The 20639-nt window shown below is 37.3% G+C and overlaps 1 protein-coding gene across 3 annotated transcripts; it reads right to left on the bottom strand.

The window, feature by feature from the left end:
- Positions 1-1454: 1454 nt before the first annotated feature.
- On the bottom strand, positions 1455-18837 carry LOC104605263 (GPI-anchored protein). 3 transcript variants are annotated; one of them, XM_010269948.3, is made up of 9 exons: positions 18519-18837; positions 17931-18164; positions 9227-9348; positions 7376-8227; positions 5665-5910; positions 5540-5554; positions 2498-2638; positions 2255-2302; positions 1455-1681 (listed from the first exon to the last, which is right to left on the bottom strand). In XM_010269948.3, the coding sequence occupies exons 3-9, from the start codon at positions 9258-9260 to the stop codon at positions 1614-1616; spliced, it is 1404 nt and encodes a 467-aa protein (XP_010268250.1). In that variant the 5' UTR covers positions 9261-9348; positions 17931-18164; positions 18519-18837; the 3' UTR covers positions 1455-1613. The 3 variants fall into 3 exon arrangements, with proteins under 3 accessions (XP_010268250.1, XP_010268252.1, XP_088752713.1); XM_010269950.3 differs by having other exon boundaries at positions 9227-9305; positions 18519-18823; XM_088896587.1 differs by lacking the exon at positions 9227-9348 and having other exon boundaries at positions 18519-18823.
- Between the last annotated feature and the right edge of the window lie 1802 nt (positions 18838-20639).

The raw sequence follows: 20639 nt of genomic DNA, 5'->3' as shown, positions 1-20639 counted from the left end.
TATTATTTTTTGTGATAAATATATCAATAATTACATATAAATCTACTTTTGTTTTGTTGTTTAACAAAAAATTTTCATTAATTATTGGAGATTAAATTACTGTTATTTAACTTTTTAAATTTAATTTGTTGTACTTATTGTATTTATTCTATTTTTGTTATAATTTATTGATTAATATTTATTAGATATTAAACTATTATTTTAAATTACATTATTTATTGATTAATTTAGTATTTTTTAATATTTAATGTATTGTTATAATTATTGTATTTTTATTAGTTAATTATTGTATATACATTATCAATATATTTTCAATAATTATTAGAGATTAAACTATTGTTATTACTTGGGGACGACTATTAATTTAGATGAAATTAAAAGTGTTCACGAGTTGATTTGGATCAGTTGTAGGTTATTTGGCTAATCAAATTGGCCTAGTCAAGTTGAAGAATTGGTCACCCAAAATCGACTGACCATTAGTGAAAACAAGACAACTCTTTGTATAGATTTAGGTCAATTTTTGGTTTGAATGATTGATTCAAAAGATATAAACTTAAACAACTAAATTTAAATTAAAAAATTACAATGGCATTATTAAAAATTAAATGTAAGTTATACAATTTATATCATAAATTTATACAATTCAACTATATATATACATATTTGGATCATTCGATTTTAGTCAACTTACAAATGACCAAAGTGAAATTGATCCAAGTTGGTCGGTTTCATCAATTTGATGAACAACCATAGTTGAATTTAATTATAATTATTTTTGTATTGTAAAAAATTGATTAAAATTAATATAGAAAATATAAAAAATTATTAATTATTTATAAAATAAAAAATATAAAACAATTGTACTCTAAGGTGTTTCTATTGTTTAGTTTTTGTTTAACAAATCTCCCCTCTAGTAATGATACAGAAAATTCATGAACGATCTATGACATGAGAATCGCTATTCTAAAAATTGAGCAATGGTGTTTAGCAAGGTTCAAGGGGTGGAGGAGCCCTCCGATACGCCCCTACAGTGGGTGTATCAGGGGTCTGACCGGTTACGGGGTGGAGCCCTAAACCAGTCCCCTGAACCGATTGCAAAAAAATTTAAAAAAAATGAAAAGCTGTATCAATTGTCCGATACGCCCATACTAGCGTATCGGGCGTATCAATATTTTGAACCTTCGTATTTAGATAGGCAAGCCTGAAAACCGCCACCATTAATGTGAGCTGCAAGGATCAAAATCTCCTTTCTCGACTTTTTTCCCAAACATACCATCTACCAAATAGTACCCCAAATCCAGTAGCACTAACCGCAACTCTACTTTTGTACCAAAACTTTTCGGTTTCATAGTTTTCACCTCAGTTCAGGCCTTGTGTTTATTCTTGCAACTGCCTAAAAATGTCAAGTTGCTGGGTCTTCAGAACATCCCAAATCGAGAACTCTAAACCACTACTTACCGTCATGAAAACATGCGAATGAATAGCACCTCAATAAAAACAAGCTTCTATACATGATGAGAATGGATACTCAAATATACATGTAATCCGGCCATGGGGGCAAAAATCTCCCAGGCCAATTTATGCCAGCCAGACACCCAGCTCGCTCGCTCTATTCAGTTCAGTATACTGAAAACAAAGAACAAAAGAATGGCTATAAGGAAGCTGAGCCCACCATGACAACCTGCATTGCACACCATGAAAATGTAAGCCATTGCATCAAAGAGTAATTTCAATCTTCTATCAAAAAAAAGAGTACTTTCAATCAAGGCATGCAATCAAAACAGGTTCAGCAATAAATTTGAATATTGGCAGTAAATATGATTAAAACTAATTGAAGTATTAAAGTAAATTATTACCCCATTGTGAAACACATTATATCAACTAATTTATGAGCATTATATTGCCAAGAAAATAAAGATTATTAGTATTAACTCGTTGTCTTGACTTTGATAGGATAGAACCAAAAAGCCAATTATACAAAAACCACTACATCCAGACTCTCTATGGTATTTATTACATGGTACATGAAATGTCCGACACCATTCAATGGTTTTGGGCTTAAAACTAACGCAAATATAATGGATGATCACAACTACCCAACCAAACCTTTCTATTTCTTGGTCATCCATTTCTGGTTTATCCAAAAGAAATTTATGAAGAATGGATCTATTCATCCAAAACAGGGAAGATGTTTTTGCATATATTACAAGTAGGAAAAGTGAACTGTAGTAATTGCAAAAGTCTGATACATTACCAGAATTCCCCGAGGTCTCCGATGTGGGTAGGGCAGGCAAGGACATCTCTGCAAATTTTAAGCAACAGCCATGAGGACATGTATTGCAAAGATAAATTTAAAATGCACCAAATAAAAGTATTGATGTCATTTTGGTATATGTTAGAAAAGTTATATCATTAGATTATATTGAAAAAATTCCTACAAAAAAAACGTAGTAAAAAAGATTCGTTTTTGATAATTAGCCAAGGTAATACTAGTTACCAGGAGCACAAAGGGACAGGGATGAGAGTGACGATGACGAAGGCCATGGTGCAGCAATATTGTCACTCAAGTCACATGTAAAGCTAACACCAGTAGAATTATCAATAACCACATCTGCAGGCAAGCTTCGAAGTAGGCACCCTACATTCAGATAAATTTTAAAATTTAAATAAAATTTAAACAAAAAACCAAAAAAAGAGCATCATAATTCCTATTCTACTCGTACTTTGATAGTTTGATTATGAAACTCTAGACACAATTCAATAAGACCAAAGATAACTACTAGATTCTGAAGTTGGTTATGATTAGAAAAAAAAAAAACCCTAAACAAAAGCTACCCAAAAATAAAAATGCAAAAGTAAAATACAAAAAATACAAAATGGTTATATGTTGATTCAATGTTTTAAAACTCAGAGGCATGACACAGAATTCCACTACCTAGAGGCATGAGGCGTAGTTCAGAATGTAAGAGGCATAAACCTCCCGAACACAAGGAGGTGTAAGCCTCCTTAATAGGAGGGGGGGTCAGGAGGAAGGAGGAAGGGGAGGAGGACGAAGAGGAAGGGGGGATCTCATTTTTCCTTTTCTCTTTTTTTTTCTTCTCTTTCTTTCTTTTTCTTTCCCTTCCCTTTCTTTTCTTTTCCTTTCCTTTTTTCCTTTTTTTTTCTCTGAGGTGTGCATGAGGCGCATGAGGTGTATGCCTCTAGCACGCCTCATGAATGAGGTGTAGGCCTCAGAGGTGTCAGCGACTCTGGGCGTTTGAGAGCACCTCGCCTGGAGTTATACACCTCCCATGCCTTTTAAAACACTGGTTGATTCTAGGACCACAGTAATGCCCAAATGGTACAAAGGAACAGTGCATGCAACAACAACAGGAAATGAAGGAACATGTTTGGCAGCCTTGCGCCTTCCCTGAATGACATATTAGTTCACCATGCATCCAGCACCAATGTTTTTAAACCGCCGTTGACCCAGACGGTCCGTTGAGACCAGGAACCGTCCAGGCAACTGGTTATGTTTTACCCTAAACCTGGCCACTAGCCAAAAACTGTTGAATTGGTCAGCAACCCACTGACCCATGTGATCGAACCGTCAACCCATTTGACTCATTCAACGGTTTTTGGCCATTTTTATTTTAATTATTTTTTATTTTTTTGTTGGAACGGGCCATCCATTCAGACAAACCAGACCAGATGATCAAACCGTCGACCCAGAAACCGGTGGCCAGAACAGTTCCAGTTCCAGGTCAGTTTTTAAAACTTGTCCAGCACCAATAACGTTGCAAGAAGTTGTGAACTAATGCGTCATGCAGGGAGGTGAAACTTCAGTTGTTCAACGCAACACTGTCAGCATCCATTTGACAGAGGAAACAAGATTATCATGTGGTGCCTGAAAGACACACTAGAAATCTGACCTTATCCATGTCAAATAGATCATAGCAACCCATCCATCAAATAATCTTGATAATAAAAAATAGTAACTGGAAATGCATCAATAGGATTGTTGCACCCATCTGGACAGATTAATATTTGATGTTTAACCAAGGTTGGATTAGCTGAACACCCCACACTGTTAAGCAGGCTGTGGAAGTCTGGAAGATATTGTAAGAATCCACATAACCTTCACGCATTGAGCTCCATTCCCATGTACGAGTGCTTTTAACGGAGACTGATGGGAGTGAATTAAAATTTTTCATTTTGTTTTATTTTATTTTCTTCTTGTCTTGTGCCCTAACCCCTTTTCTTCTCTGGTTCTCCCCTTCCTCTTCCACCTCCACTCACTACTCCACCCTGCCAGTCACTCCCAGGAATCCCAGTTGTCATCAACCTTCACCACTGGTGCCCTCCCTCCCTCTCCCTCTAGCCCCAGGATCTGGTTTATTTTTCCACAAAGCTCTTGGCATACAATTCTGTGATGATCAGTTCACTCAAATTCTGAAGAGTTTCTCAACCAATCATAACTTTTTGGCTGTGTTTGGTTTGAAAGAAAAGGTAGGGAAAGGAAGAGAAAAGTAGGGAAACCTGTAAAAGTTTTTCCCTTCCTTTTCCTACATTCTTTTTCAAACCAAACACAGCCTTCCAAATACACACTCCAAAACATTAGTACATCCACAATAGTAATTGGAAGGACCCACAAGATCAAGAAGGCAGGCAATCTACTGCAGAATTCTTGTCACAACTAGCCAGGAAAAAGCAAAACTCCCTCTGCGATGCTATTCCTGGTAAGATGCAATTAATATCATCATCACTTCATCCCATATTGGTCAGAGCTCCAATGGTGCACCAACGGAATCTACCAAAGAAATGGTGTCTAACCCTCAGAGATTACAACTTTTCATCCTTACAATTACTTGGTTCTTCGTACTCTGAACAAGCTTGAGAGTCAAGACACTATTATTGTTGAAAAAAGGGAGAACAAGAGGCTTCCTTTCAAAAATTTACTTTAAGTCACACATGTTGAATTTCAGGGACAAAAGAAGATGAACAGGATAGGGCCTACCAAGAGAGAGAGAAGAGGGGTGCTGGTGATGGAGGTTGAGAGCAGGACCAGCAGGAGGGGAAGGAGGAGGGGGAGGGCAAAGGTGGACGAAACAAAGAAGGGGTCACTCTTCCAAATGGGATTTCCTACCCACTCTCTACCGATCGTGAATTGCAGCCACACATTTCTATTATGAATTGAGAGATGTGTGGCTGCAATTCACGGCAGGTAGAGAGTGGGTAGGAAAAGTGAGTAGGAAATCTGGGTTCTCACTCTTGAACCCATTCCCATCAATCTCTGCTTAAGAGACTTGCACAAGGGAATGGGGCTCCACGTATAAAACTTACATGGAGTCTTGTGGTTGCTCCCACAGCCTGCTCAACAGCATAGAGCGTTCAGCTAATACATACTCCGTATCCTAGATTTCATCCCCTATGTGACTGCATAATAAAATCCAAAGAGAACCCAACACATTACTAGGAGAAAGGAAACTTTCAGCATAGCAGTAAAATAGCTAAAAAATATGGAAAGAAATATATCTCAGCAAAGAGGAAAGTAGCAAACCTTGTTCTCCGTATGCTGATCCAGTAGCAATAAACACATTAGCAAAACAAAAAGATGCTTGTCAGATATACCCAGAGTAGAAAAAGAATTAGAAATCCTAGCAAAGAAAAGAAAAGATTTTATACCCTGAAGACTGAAGTCCTTCAAGTCAACATCACAAAGCTCATAGATATTTGTCATGACACCACCTTTCTGCAACAGGGACCCAAACAATGTAGCACAGTTTATGGCTTGCCTATTTGTAATTAACATTTGCTTCTGTATTCCTGCTATGTATGTATTCAATGAGCTACAGCAGGAAGGATTGGGAGATGCCACGTCACGGCAAGCTTTAACTACTGCTGATGGCTGTTCAAATTCCAGAGGACAGACTGCATGTAAACATCATTTTGTCCAGTTAGAAGGACAATTCATAAGCATATCAACTGCCTTACATAGAAACCACAATAATCTACAACATGCACTTTTTTGGATGAGTATCTATAATATTCGTTTGTGGGATGCTGCATTGAGCTTTTCCTTTGAGGACTTGGAAAAAGATAATCCTAAGTGCATGTGTCAACCGTTTGCGGCCAGACAAATCAAAAATAAATCTTACTGCCTCTGCAGTGCAAGCATATCAAAAGAAAAATGTTTTAAAAAGTGCAATGGTCAATCAACTAAATGAAGTTCCAGCTTGGTCCAAACCTGCTTATCTGTTAGGCCTCGTTCATTTTCCGAGAAGTTGTTTACCCGAGTAAGAATTACCTGGAGAAGTGTTACCTGGGTAAACACATTTACCCATGTTCTTTTGCCAGGAAATGTTAGCTGGATAAGCGAGTCAATTTCCCAAAAGACCCAACTTTTATGGTGTCAGATTCAAGAGAGATAGAAGTTCCAGTTGCAAAAAGAAGTGGAAAGTTGGAGGTTGACGAGGAATTTGAAGAGGTTTGATAGGATGAAAATTTTTAGAAGGCTGTTAGTTTTAAATATTAAGTTTTTAAGATTCCGGTGGAGTTGGGATTGAATTTGGAAGTTGGTTCATGTGGGTGATTTCTTATCACCTATTGTTGTATCCTTTCCTTCTTTCTGTTCTTAATAAATTTGCTTTTTATTTATTATAAATAACTTAAAAAACAAGACTCAGGCCCTTTGAAATATTTTCAAGAGATTTAAGTGGCACGATCCAAAAGAAGACACTTATACTAATGCAAGTATGTCTTCGATCCTTTTTTTTATAAATAAGTATATCTTCAATCTTCTCAAGGAAACAGCAAAAACTTGGTTCTAGTCCTATTGAGCTGATTTCAAATGTCGGTATGTTCCAAGGATAGTTGCTCACAATCCAGTGCAGCATGATAGGACAAAATGCTAATGTTCTCACTTCTCACAAATGCTGTGGGGGAGATGCAGTTTTTTATTATTCTTAGCAAGCTACACATGTATAATATCCATGCAGAAAATTGAGATGGAGTATTGTAGTAATGTATTGGGGATTGTATACTAAAGGTATTATTGTAATTGTAGTTATTCTTTTCTTAACGAATAAGAGTTGGAATAGGCAGCTGATTAGCCATTCCATGTTTTCCATTCTACTGGCTCTTTCTCTTCTTCTCTCCTATTCTTAGCTGCTAAAATTCAGCAAACTACTAACCCAAAAGTTCCTCTCTTTGAAATATGGACTAAACTACAAATTTGAGCATGCTAACAAAGACAAATAGAGGTACAATAGAATGAAATAAAAGCACAAAAAGAAAATGATCTGTTTAAGGAAGCCAGCAACTGTGTAAAATGAAGCAGTTGAGGAAAACAAGGGAAACAAGGAATATGAATATGCAGAATCATCATGTATAATACCTTTGTTAACCTTGCAGGCAGATAATATTCGGAATGCAGTATTGGCAGCATCCAATGAGAGCTTCCTAGATAACCATGAATATACCACCCATTTACAATCATTGAGAACACTCATCTCATTGGGCAATCCTACTGCACCAGCATCTGCTGTGATAGCAGATTCTCTTGTCGAAATGCAAAGTGCAGCGTCCATAATTGCAGGCTGGCAAACTGGTCTGCAGCACTCCTTAAGTGGATCAACAATGCTACATGCATCCAACAATTTGCTTGTGTTTACCATCTTCTCAAAGGTGGCCACATCACTCACAGGACAGGACCCAGCAGTAAGGTTAGACGATTTTACAGAGCAAAGTGCAGGTATCGTATCATTTGCCCCTCTGCTGGCTAATATACTAACAATATCTGAGAAACAATCATTAGCCACTGCATTTTCCAGAACTAGCTTATTAGAGCTTCCATTATAATGACCTTGGAATATGTGGAGCAAACTACTAAGTTGAGGACAGCAGATCACATTGCCTACAAGTGCCGCTAATGGTGCAGCGCAATCATGTGCTGTTTTGTCCATAACATTTGAAATAGCAGAAAAATTTACAGGGCATCTTCCAGTCAAGACTGGTTCGTATGTGGTCGGAAAGGAAGGGTACATGGGTGACAATGGTTCACCAGGAAATGGATAATGTGGTATGACAGCAGGTGATATTTCTATGGGACCAAAAAGTCCACTATTGGGTGGGTCAGCAAGAACAAACTTTGGAACGTGAGAACTAGGCACAAGTGGAGCCTCCAGTGCCACTACATCTTGAATGGATAATAAAATTGAAAACAATATGAATTGGCGGCACAAAGTACCTGCAAAGAAAGGCAAAGGAGAAAATGAAAACAAATCAAAATATCAGATTAAAAGAAGACAATCCAAGAGTTATTGGATTATATTTTTATGAACAGCATTCATTGACATCAAGGCCATGGTGTTTCCAAGCAAATGCATGTAAACAGCAACTAAACACGTCAGACAGATAGATGGAAAGAGTTACAAGCACCAACTTACCAACTTAGGACTAGTAACCAGTTACTCAATTAAGACACCCAACCAAAACATTATAGTGGAATATGCTGAGTTGATGACTAAATTAGCAATACAGAGAAACTAAACACTTTTCTTCTCTCATTGAAAAGCGACTATCATCTCTCCTATTAGCTGTTTTTTTCTTTCATGACGTGCCCATACAGTCATGAGCCCTCCCTGTTTTTCTTTAACTATCTCTCCACAGTTAAGTTCCTGCAGTTTAGCTGAATGACTCATCGCTTTGTCTTTTAGTTAGTCATTTATTAAAGTGGTCATGAGCTCCTTAATGGTTGAAGCTGAAGTTGGGTTGATAAGTATATTTCAAATATTTTATTGTTTAACTATTTTAACTACTAAAAGATAAAGCAACAAATCATTCAATTCAGCCAGAGCCACAACCTCTGCAGCCATTATCAAATGACTCCTTGTTCTTAATATGAACACTAAATTTTTAGACCTAGTCATATCTGTAAGCAAATTATAGTATAGCACATTCCTTTTTACAATGAGTGGCTAATCCAAGTCATTATTCAAAAACATGCACATTTTGAAAGACAAGAATGCCCTATATATTGAATTTTACCATCAAAAAGTAGAAAAGGGTGGTTCTTTGTTTTATCAATAGTGATAATATTATGACTGGTTTACCATATATCAGATATGCCCATATAAGTTCCAGATTAAGATTCACCTAATTTTGATAAAAGTGGTGAAATAACAAAGCAAAAATCAAATTAATTGCAAAAAAATAAACCACTCCATAACCAAGTTAAAATGCTTACCCTTAAGAGAAGTAACCAGCCTAAAACGGTCCATAGCTATACTAACCCTTCGGCAACATTTAGTCAACCAATGAAGTGCCTGTGGCACTTAGAATCAGTACAAAAACCCAGTAAAATAGCACCTGTACCATACACAGCTTTAGATCAAAAGAGGGGGGAAGGGTTTGGAAACAAGAAGAGAAACACACATACAAGATTACATAATTTATGGCACACGATAACAATAATCACTTTAGAAATAAGAAAAAAGGAATTTAAGAAAGAGATGTCATTTTGAGGATCCCTCCTCAAAATGTGTTAAGTCTCTTTAACTTAAAAAAAGGAAGAGTAATGTGGAAGGCAGTTAGAGCAGAAGTAGTGCGGACTATTTGGGAAGAAAGGAATGGGAGAACCTTCAAAGAAATAAGTAGGTCCAAAGAGGAGTTAGCAGAAACCATAAAAATCAAAGTGGAAAAATGGGTAAAAACTATGGAAATTTTCCAAGATTTTTTAGTGAATGATGTAATAAGAAAATGGTCTGAAGTAGTGCAATACTCAAAGGCAAAAGACAGGTTGGTTATGAAATGGCAATATCCTCCAAGCAACTTTAACTTTCATGGGAGTTCTATGGGTAAGCCAGGCCAGCAGGTATTGCGGAGTTGTTCAGAGACTCCATAGGAAGGGTGGTGGGTCCTGAAAGCTGAGATGATGGCTTTATTGCAAAGTCTATGACTAGCAAAGCAATCAGACTTTCGAAATCTGGAAGTAGAGGACTCAAAATTAATCGCCCGTTGCAAAACCCCTTGGATATATAGGCAAGTTTTCAGGGAGATTGATTGTGTATCAAGCAAATTAAACACTTGCTACTTATGGGTCAGAATGGAATGGTGGGATTCACTAGCCAAACATCGGGTTAATAGACAACAGCTATTTTAGGCACTAATGTAAATCTTATGTATTTGAGCGGTTGTAATATCTCAACCAGATGTACTAAAATTCTCTCTTTGAATTAATAAAACTTTCTTCTCTACTGATCAAAAAATAATAATGATGCCATGTAGGCAAAAAAGAGAATATAAGAGAATCCATACTCCCCAAAACCATTTCTAAAAGATTCTATGAAACATTAAAGCATGTTTGAATGCATCAAGAGGTAAGAGATATCAATAAAAGAAGCAAAAGTTAAAGAGATACAAAACAATCATTTTTTTCTAGTCAATGTAGAACAAGAATGAGAAAATTTCTACCTACTAGAGATGTACATGATGTGTAATAAACTACTTTGATCATTTCAGGGGATATTTTCAAATATGCATGATTTTGTTCTTTAAAACAAACAACTGCAAGGAATGAGACTATGTTTGTCTATTTGCAAATTGCAAATATGCATGATTTTTTGCTTTTACAGATCTATATGAGAGTTGTTGGGTGAGTGGATATACTGACTAATACTAACTGCATAAAAGATATCACGTCTAGTCATATACAAACATTTTTTGCATTTTTATTTTTTGGCATTGTTTTGACATTTTTTATTTTTAGCAATTTTTTGTATTTTTGCACCTTGCTTCAAAAAGGTGTGTGCCTTGCCTTGCCTTGCGCCTCAAGCACAAATTGGCCCTTGCGCCTTGCGCTTTTAAAACACTGATACAAATACAAATATGTAGGGTGAAAAGCCTTATATTTTATATCATTTGGTATGTATTTACACTGCATATTTATATTTGTACTCTCTCCAAAATGAGTCTAAGGGGCTTACAATCCTTTACATTTATCTTATAATTCAACTCAATTGGTGTATCAACTGGTTTAACACCCAACTCCCCTGTTTCTTTAAGAAGATCAAGGGCATATTTCCTCTAAGAAACAAATATATCATGTTTAAACCAAGTAACTTCAATACCAAAAAAATACCATAGTTCATCCTAATTTTTCACCTCAAACTCTTTATTGAGTAACTACTTTAAAGAACCAATTTCAACTACATCATTACTAGTCAACACTATATCATTCATAAGAAGTATCAATTAGGATCCACTGCTTTTGATAAAGAGGGTATGATCTGTGTGTGCCTATACATTGCCAAACTTACCCTATGCATGTTTAAATCCGCAAACCATGCCCTTGGAGATTGTTTCAACTCATATAAGGATCTCTTCAACCAGCATACATTCTTCCTTGTCTCTTCTTGCAAGTGCCCATTAAGAAATGCTTTTTCACATCCATTTGAAATAACGGCCAAGAGAAACTAGACACAAAAGATAACACACTAATAGTACTAATCTTGGTTATTAGAGCAAAGGTTTCCAAACAATCAATGGCATAAGTCTGTGTATAGCCCTTTGCTACCAGTCTAGCCTTATATTGTTCAACTAAGCCACCTACATTGTATTTAACAACAAACACCCACCTACACTTCACTAGCTCCATCCATCTGGATGGTCTACCAACTCCCAAGTAAGTATTGTTCTTAATAAGAAAATCCATCTTCACTTTCATAGAATCTTTCCACCTAGGCACCGGCAGAGCTTCATGCACATTTCTAGGAATGGAAATAGCAAAAACAGAATTTGTCAAAAAAAAAAAAGCAAAAACAGATGCCAAATAGGAATGGTAAGATGGGCATATAGGGAGAGAAGGTCATAGGAAAGAATTTGAGAAATGCAATGGGCTGTAAGGATAGTATAGCAATGTTTGCCCTCGCATAGTGCAGTAGGAAGATCAATATCATCAGAAGAAGGTGAAGGAAAAGCAAAAATATGTAAGGGTGAAGTCAGCACGTGATGTACCAGAACCCAGCAATAATGCTGACTGAGGCAAACTATGAGAACCACAATGAACCTGTTGCTGCCTATGCCTTGGAAACATCCATAACTCATGTAACTCCATACATCCCTCCCGCGGATCACTTGAACAGGTAATGGAACATCTGCAGCAAAAATGACTCTCTCACCACTCTCCCATTGATATCGAACACCAGGATAATAGGGAAGATAGTCAAAGTAAAAGATATTCATGTACACAACCCAAGTCAACAGTTTTGATTTTGTGCATAACCTAGAAAGATGCATTTAGTGGCCTTGAGATCAAATTTTGAGAGATGAGGTCCTAGTGTTTGGACAAATCCTTATCAATACATAGAAGAGAGAAAGGGGTTTTCATATCTAGAACCCGTGAAGACATTCTATTAACAAGGAAAATTACTATTCGAACGGTGTCCCCCAAAAAATGTATAGGAATTTGGAAGTTAGGAACATGAGAATTCAGCATAGTACTCCTAGCCATCTCCAAAATATGTCCATTCTTCCAATCAGCCACTCCATTTTGTTGAGCAATATAAGAATAGGTACTCTAATGGATGACTACATGTTCAATAAAATAGGAACTCAAAGGTTTGGTGAAGTACTCCTTGACATTATTAGATCTAAAATTGTAATATGGGTCCCAAATTGTGTGAGGACCATTTGATTGAAATGACAAATCAAAATGGGAACCTCATCTTAAGAACACATAAGATATACCCAAGAAAATACGAGAATAGTTATCAACAAATAGCAAGAAATACTCATATCCACACAAAACTATAGTATGTCAAGGCCCCCAAACATCGATACACATAAGTTCAAAAGGAGAAATACTTCTTTTATTACTCAATGAATAAATTGATCAACAATGCTCAGCAAATTCACAACTTTCACACTTCAAACTTGACACTCGGACCAACTCAATCAACTTAGGAGACAAAACCCTCAATGACCTAGACGATAATGCCAAAGCATAATCTAACTCACTAATTAAGAAATTCTCACTCCCAAGGCTAATCACCTTCTTTGTCACCAAATCCTAGAAGACAACAATGATGAAAAAAGAAAAACTACTAAACAATTCTAGGGCTTAGACTTAGTCAAACTGCTAATTGAAAGAAGATATGTATTAAGTCTGAGTACATGAAGGGCTAAAGAAAGGGTAATGTGACATCAGGCATCTTAAATGTCTCCCTTCCTAGAAATAGGAACAAATGAGACATCAGAATAGAAACTTTATCTCTGCCAGATGATAACTCATACAAAGTAAATAAGGATGAAGTTGGTCATATGGTTATGGGCACCTGAGTCTACTATCCAAGAAACACCAATGTTACCTTACCTAACACCAAGGTTCAAGGTATCAATACACCCCAATATGCATGGGCATGCACATTGGGTGTTTCCATCACTTTCTCCTTTTTTTTAATTTTACAGGGGTCAATCTTAGCAAATTGTGTCCACTCCAAATAATTAACTCCATCTAATTTAACTGTTGTAATCTGAGAATTTGCACTTTCTGTCACACCACCAGCCCCTAATATAATCCACAAGTAGAGCCAACAGTACAAAAGTCAACCAAAAAACAAGCAACCACTCTGTCTGAAACTTATACTGAATAAAACAGAGGGAAAACAAAGGGAAAACGGAGTAAATCCAACTGTAAACACCAGCTCTGTTCTCCAAGAGTGAAACAGCACCTCTGATCACTATTGGTATCCTCTCTACAGGCAAACACAACAGCAACCACTCCAGTGTTTTAAAAGGCACGCCTAAGCGCATAGGAGAGGCACCTCGCCTAGGTCCTAGGCGCAGCCCTTACAAAAGGTGCACGCCTGGTGCACCTAGTGCCTCAGCCCAGGCGTGCACCTTTTGAAACTTTGACGCTTTTTTGCTTTTTTTGTGTCTAGCAGCTGGGCCGGGGGTGGGGGCCCCCTATTTGGTAATGTTGTTCATTTATTCATCATAATAAAATGCCTTCTTAAAAAAGCAATTAAAACTATAAAATCGTTATTTTTGTATGAGAACTAAGAATTTAAGACCTAATGTGGACTTGTTTGGGCTTGCCTCGAGGGGCGTGGTACAAAGGCGGCTCGTAGAATCAGGAATGTAATATGTTTTACATCACACTAGCTACTTGAAGTAATGCAATTGAGAAAAAAAAGAGATTGTGGGTTTTATATGCTTGAAAATGTTTTATATATTTGATTTTATTTTTAAATTCTCATTTGAATATGCTTTACATGTTATATTATGTATTTTAATATTAGATAATAGGTTTTTAAAACATTTATTTTAAAATTAAAGTTTATATTTTTATAAATATTATGTTTAATAATTTTTTTATTTTTTTAATTTTTTTGGCATTATTTTTTATTTTTTAGCCTTTTTTGTTTTTGAGCCTTGCTTAAAAAGGAGCACGCCTCGCCTTGCGCCTCATGCGCAAATTGACCCCTGCGCCTTGCACTTTTAAAACACTGAATCACTCCAAAAGAAGTCTTAGACCACTTACAGCTCCAATTCTGGGTTGTCCTTGGCAAACCCCAAACAAGAGAACGTAGACAAAAGGAAAACTTCCAGCCGCTCATTCCAGGTATAGTCAAACCATCCGAAACTGAGATTGAGCACTAGAATAGATCAAAACAGTCCAGAAAACTCTAGAGGCACTCTCATCAGTGGGAGGTTGAATTTTGGTCGCTTTGGCCTATACATCCAGTCATCGTCTCATGTACACAACATCCTCCCCTTTCCTTGTTTTGGTTTGAAATGAAAAGTTACCCTTTTCTCGGAAAGAAAAAGATAATAAAAGAAAAGTCATCACTATGGTTGTGGTTCATTTTTTAATGTAACCTCTATTTCCAAAATATCAAGAAATAAAATAAAGGTGTGGCAGTATTGCAATTAAGTTCTTAGTTCCAAGTTGGGGCTTGGACTAAAAATTCCAAAGTTTTTAGTTGATGAATAACAGAAATCTTCTTTTAAAATTTTATGAAGACCAATTGCAAAGATACACCCATTAAGAATGTTAGCCTCACAAACCCTCGAGGCTCTTACAACAATTAACAGAAATACAAACAAACCCATTAAGTAGTACAACACAATATGGAAACCCAAACCAACCCTCAAGTTTTTCCCCATACAATGTACAAAGTGGGCCCAGAATAGGTGATCTCTATAAACCCTTTGTTTTGCAAGATGGTCTGCCATGCTATTTGCTGATCTTTGAACCCATTGTATCTTCAACTGCATGTCTCTTGTGAACCGCTTGATCTTTTTAATTTCATGTCCGAACTCCCACAAAGCTTTCTCTGTTTTCAACAACCAAATAACAATCTTAGAATCTCCTTCAATTACGAGTTTGTCCACCCCCAATTCCATAGCCTTTTGCACCCCACACACTATTGCCATCAGCTTTGCCCTTGTGGAGTCCCCTTGCCCTAGAATTTCCTATGGTTTTGAACCAGATGTTCATTTATTCCTCACTCATATCTTCCCATTAATTACATAATGCCAAAGACAGACAAGTTTCCAAATTCAATGATAGTCAGGTGTTTTGTCCAAACAGCTTTGCTTGATAAAATATTAAAATCATAAGACCATACTACCTTAAAGGTTTGATAAATCATTTTGTTGTTTCTTTTGATTAGTGGTTCAAGAATACAACACTTTTCTAGCAGAAAATGCTAGAAAAAGATCGCACAAAGACCACCAAAAGATGGAAGAAAACCTATAGTACAAAATACAAACACTACACTTGAGAATCTAAACATAATGTATGCCTCTGAAACACACTTCTAGCCAAGATATCAATCATATGGTTAGCCAACTGCAAGATCCATCTAAGTCTATTCATTTTGGAAGCCAATTCCTTCACTGTTCTGTTATGAAGCCAAAATGACCAACGACCAGAAAATCATTATCCGTCAAAGTAATCACCACCTGTCAATCCCCCTTCATCTTGAGCGCCTCAAAACAAAGGAAACCAACAATTCTAAAGCCTAGAGAAGAGATAAAATTTCATCCCTAATAGCATAATCCTATTGCAGATTGGCCTAGATAAAAGGAACCTATGAGATAGTAGTCCCAAGATGAACCAAAAATCAAATGGGAACAAATTCCACAAAGAGAAACCATCAAGATTAGGCTCGATAATTCCCAGGGGATCATCTGCTGTCTCCATGCTATCAGAGAACCATTTATCAAGCAACAGCTAGGCCACCCCGTGACAATCAAATCAATGGAGATATCCTTAAGTTAATCTACCATCTAGATTCAATGTTCCACTCCAACTGATAGGATATCATAATTTTCTTGTTTGCCGAGGGGCAAGAACAAAAAACTAGAATTTCTCTCTTCCCATGTGCTCCAAAGAATAATCTTTCCCAAAGTCCCAAACCATCAAAATTGAACTCCACACTGTCTGAGAACCATCAATATAGCAACAGCTTGATAGCCCCTAATAATCAAATCAATGGAGATGCCCCTAAAGTGCATCTCTTGTCTAGATATAATGCACAACTCCAATAGTAATTAAATCCAATAAAATATCATAATTATTCAATGTGTAGAAGAAGAAATCCTCTACTCCCATATACTCGAAAAAAATAACAACTGGGAACATCTCCACATGACCTTTCCATCAATGAGGCAGAGAAAAGCTTGTATCAAATAGGCTAGGGATGTAAATGCCTAAATGGAGAGAAAGGGTTCAAACAAATAGCATAGGCTAAACCCACATGTTTGTTGCACAAAAGCAAGGGATGAAGAGATGATTGAATTACCTACCTACCCTTCTTGCACACTTTAGGAAACAAGGCTGAAGTCTTTCAACTAGTTGGCATCTAATCTTTTATACGCTACATTTGGGGCAAGGGAAGTTATATTAGAACCAGAATCATCATGACTCCAAGCCATACCAATTGCCAAATCTAACTAGTTGCATCCTTGCTTTTTGTCTAGAAGGGAATACATTTTTTAGTGGTCTCCAAACTTCTCCCCCCCCCCTTTTCTCACTAATGATGGTTTTCAAGTTGTTCATATCTTAGGATACAGTACTCATTTCAAAATGGTGTTCAACAGTTTAAGATCAATTATTGTTTCAATTATGTCAAATACATTAACATTCTAACCAAAGCATCAGGATGAATCCAGAATAATTATTGCCTGAAAGTTATAAAATATTATGTCATTATCTTCATTCATAAGTTTTCCTCTGAGATGGACAAACATGTAGACAAAGATTAATTCTAAGATACCATCAAATGTTTCTTCTGTAAAATTCTTGAGCTCTGTCACCCAAGTACAATTAACCCATTAGTTTTCGCACTTGCATCCATCTCTATCAAGCTGATATGTTTTTTTTTCAATACTTTGTCAGTATGTCCATATATGTCTTTTATTCCAAAATGGTGATAGAAAATACTCGCTAAACATTGTGAAGTAGGCCCTAGCTTCTATAAACCACATTATCTAAAACTCTAACAGTATAATCCACAAGGTATGCTCAAATAATCATCTACTGTAGATTTCCGAAAATTAAACAAATGGCATGACAAAGACAGCAAAACAGTGATCAGTCAAAACTTGGATCATCGTACCCATAATCTATATAATGCTGGTAAATAAACTTTAAACGGACCAGAGGACACTAAACTAAACCAGGTTGTAAATACAGATAACCAAATAAAAGCTATATTCTTAAATAATTTCCTAGTGCCAAAAAGAAATGACCATCTAGCTGCTGAAATCACAAAAGAAAAAGACCTGAATCGAAGGATTCATCAAGTTTTCTTCCTATGTTCACCATTAAATCTGGAAATGAGACTCCAAGCGACCCAAACATCATAATCAAATCAAGAAATCAAATTTCCTCACTAGTGAGTAACTCTACAGTGAAATTTGCAAGAGAAAAGAATAAGTACCTGTATTTACGGATCAAACTGTTGAAATGTGGATTCAGAATCTACAACGCGTTCCCCTTAAACCTGCCTTGAGCTTCTTTCTCTGCAACTCCCTCACCTCCCCTCCCCCCCACTTTTGAGTTGTTACACTCCCGGATTCCAAAGTTCGAACGGGAATTTATTTCTGCTCCGCGAACTGTCTGTGTCGAGTTCCTCAATAACCTTCCATTCTCTCGCAAGTCATAACACCTGAATCTGAATCCGGTATACATGTATGTTAGAAACCCCACTGGTAAACTAACTTTGGTACCCTGGTTACACAAACTTATTCTATTGGAATCAAGTAAACAACTTTTCAAGTTCCATTTTATAAAAGAAAAAGAAGAAAAAAGGAGCGAAGCCCCCAGTTTTCTACTTTTTTACCCAGGAGAAGAAAGGAGGAGGCGGCCTCCCATTTTCTACTTTTTCTTCAACACAGAAGAAGCACTAAGAAGAAAAAGAAGCGGAACAAGAAAAGGAGAGAGGAGGGCCCCATTTCCTACTTCTTTGACGCAGAGCAACAGCAGCAGCAGAACAAGAAGAAGAAAGAAAAAGGAGAAGGAGTTTTACCTCAAGCCGATCTCTCCTGATTGACAAATTGTTTCTTTGCCTGAATTTCTTAAACCACCGAAGCTCTTCTTCTCCACTCTCACTCTCAGTCTCAAGACAAAACCAGTGAGCCAAGAGCCCTAAACGATCTGCTTTTGTTAGCAACCCTTTTATTTTTCTAATTATTATTTTACCTTTAATATTCACAATCCAACGGTTCTGATTCTCTTACAGGATACCCATCGAGGATCACGCCTTTTACAAAAAGGAGAACGCCTCTCATATTCTGCGGTCTACTCAAAGCGGTTGTTGAGGCAAGGCGAATTTTTTAGGCCTACGCCTCTTTTGCCTCGCCTCAACAGGAATTTATTTCGGCTCCATGAATGTCCGAATGTCTGTGCGACTATGCCGAATTCGTCATATGCCCTTCAGTTTTCAATTAAATTACAAAACTATCCCTTCACCGGTTCACTTTGCGTACATGGGAGCCAGGAGCGTATTGGGTTGGGGCCGGTTAGATGTGAATTGGGCCCACATGATTCTTCGATGGATCTTGAGCAATGAAACATGCCACGCGTTAAATGTTCGAGAAGGGGCCCACCACTAACAAAAACCAACTTAGGAGATTTTTCGGTGATAAAAATGAGCAGACAACTTTTTTGTCCACCGTCCAATCGGATATCTTAAACGCTGTGAATCTCCTGATGGGGGACCCCTTAAATGGGCCCCAATTATTTCATATTAAAGAAAGATTTTTTTTCTTAAAGAGGGAAATGTTATAATATGGTAGCTTATATACAGATATATAGATATATTCCCTGATATTATCGATCATGAGTTTTTGATAGGCCCACTTAAGACCCTAACTGATCAGAATGGTTTCAGGGGTATGTGGTTATAGTTCATCCATGGGCATCCTACTTGATGGACGCCACCAAAGTGTACCAATGCCGATGCGTAATAAGCATTTGAAACGATGCTTCACACGCCATATTACGTAAAGCGGCAGTTATGATGCTTGGCAAACATCACTACTCTAAGCAAGGTCCCACCTTCCACGTATTTGATTATCAAGGAATGATTGTCTCTCATAAAAACAAATGATCAAATGATTGTCCGGGTCTTAAGTTTTACTATTAGTTGCGGAGGGGCTGCTTTGTAGTTTGAATGGCTATCACTCGATTATTTTCATTAGCTTCAATAAAAATATAAACATGTACTGATGTGGGTTAGCTTGGCCTAGCCCACATCGGGCTGGGAGGCCAAGCCCATTGATACCTGATAGCGTCAGCCACAGCAGGAGAGAGCCTGGTTGCCTTCATATGGAGCCAATCACATAACCGTCAGATGTATTTATCATGGCCTACGGCCTGACCTTGTATGGCTCTCATCCAGGAGCTACTTTGGCTCTTGCTCAAAAAGACATTAAGAGAAGTTTAGCCTATTCTACAATGTCTCAATTGGGTTATATGATGTTAGCTCTAGGTATGGGGTCTTATCGAGCTGCTTTATTTCATTTGATCACTCATGCCTATTCAAAAGCCTTATTGTTTTTAGGATCCGGATCAATTATCCATTCAATGGAAACCATTGTTGGATATTCTCCAGATAAAAGTCAGAACATGGTTCTTATGGGCGGTTTAACAAAATATATGCCAATTACAAAAACTGTTTTTTTATGCGTTCATCTTCACTTACCCCAGCACACTCAAGTATAAAAGGTAATTGCCCCTTAAAGGGGGCTAGAACAAAGAAACTCAAACATCACTCATTCATTTACTCCTAACACCAACTTTGCCTTCTTAGCATTAATTCGGGGAGGTCTGGTGCATCCAAGGACTCCCTCTAAGGGCTCTCATGCACCCTTCCCTACTCTACACCTCGTACTAACTTGAGCGTCGGAGCCTCTGCCTCAGGTATCCACCCCGAGGCCTCTGACACTCCTTGTCTTGCAGTATCTTCGGTCACCAGTGGCTTCGCCTCGACTTGTAGTCCTCGTCTACCATAGTCCTCAGAAGGAATACTTCGCCTCAGCTTCCAATCCGCGCGGCAACATGTACTATGCATAGGAATTGAGGGGGAGTATAAGGCCATGTTTGGTTCAATTCTCGTTCTTTCTCATTCTAGCTATGATGAAATTCT

This window comes from Nelumbo nucifera, chromosome 1 (assembly GCF_055504915.1).
Source record: "Nelumbo nucifera cultivar China Antique chromosome 1, China Antique-T2T, whole genome shotgun sequence".
Taxonomy (NCBI): Eukaryota; Viridiplantae; Streptophyta; class Magnoliopsida; order Proteales; family Nelumbonaceae; genus Nelumbo; species Nelumbo nucifera.
This window is presented reverse-complemented; position numbering and strand designations above follow the sequence as displayed.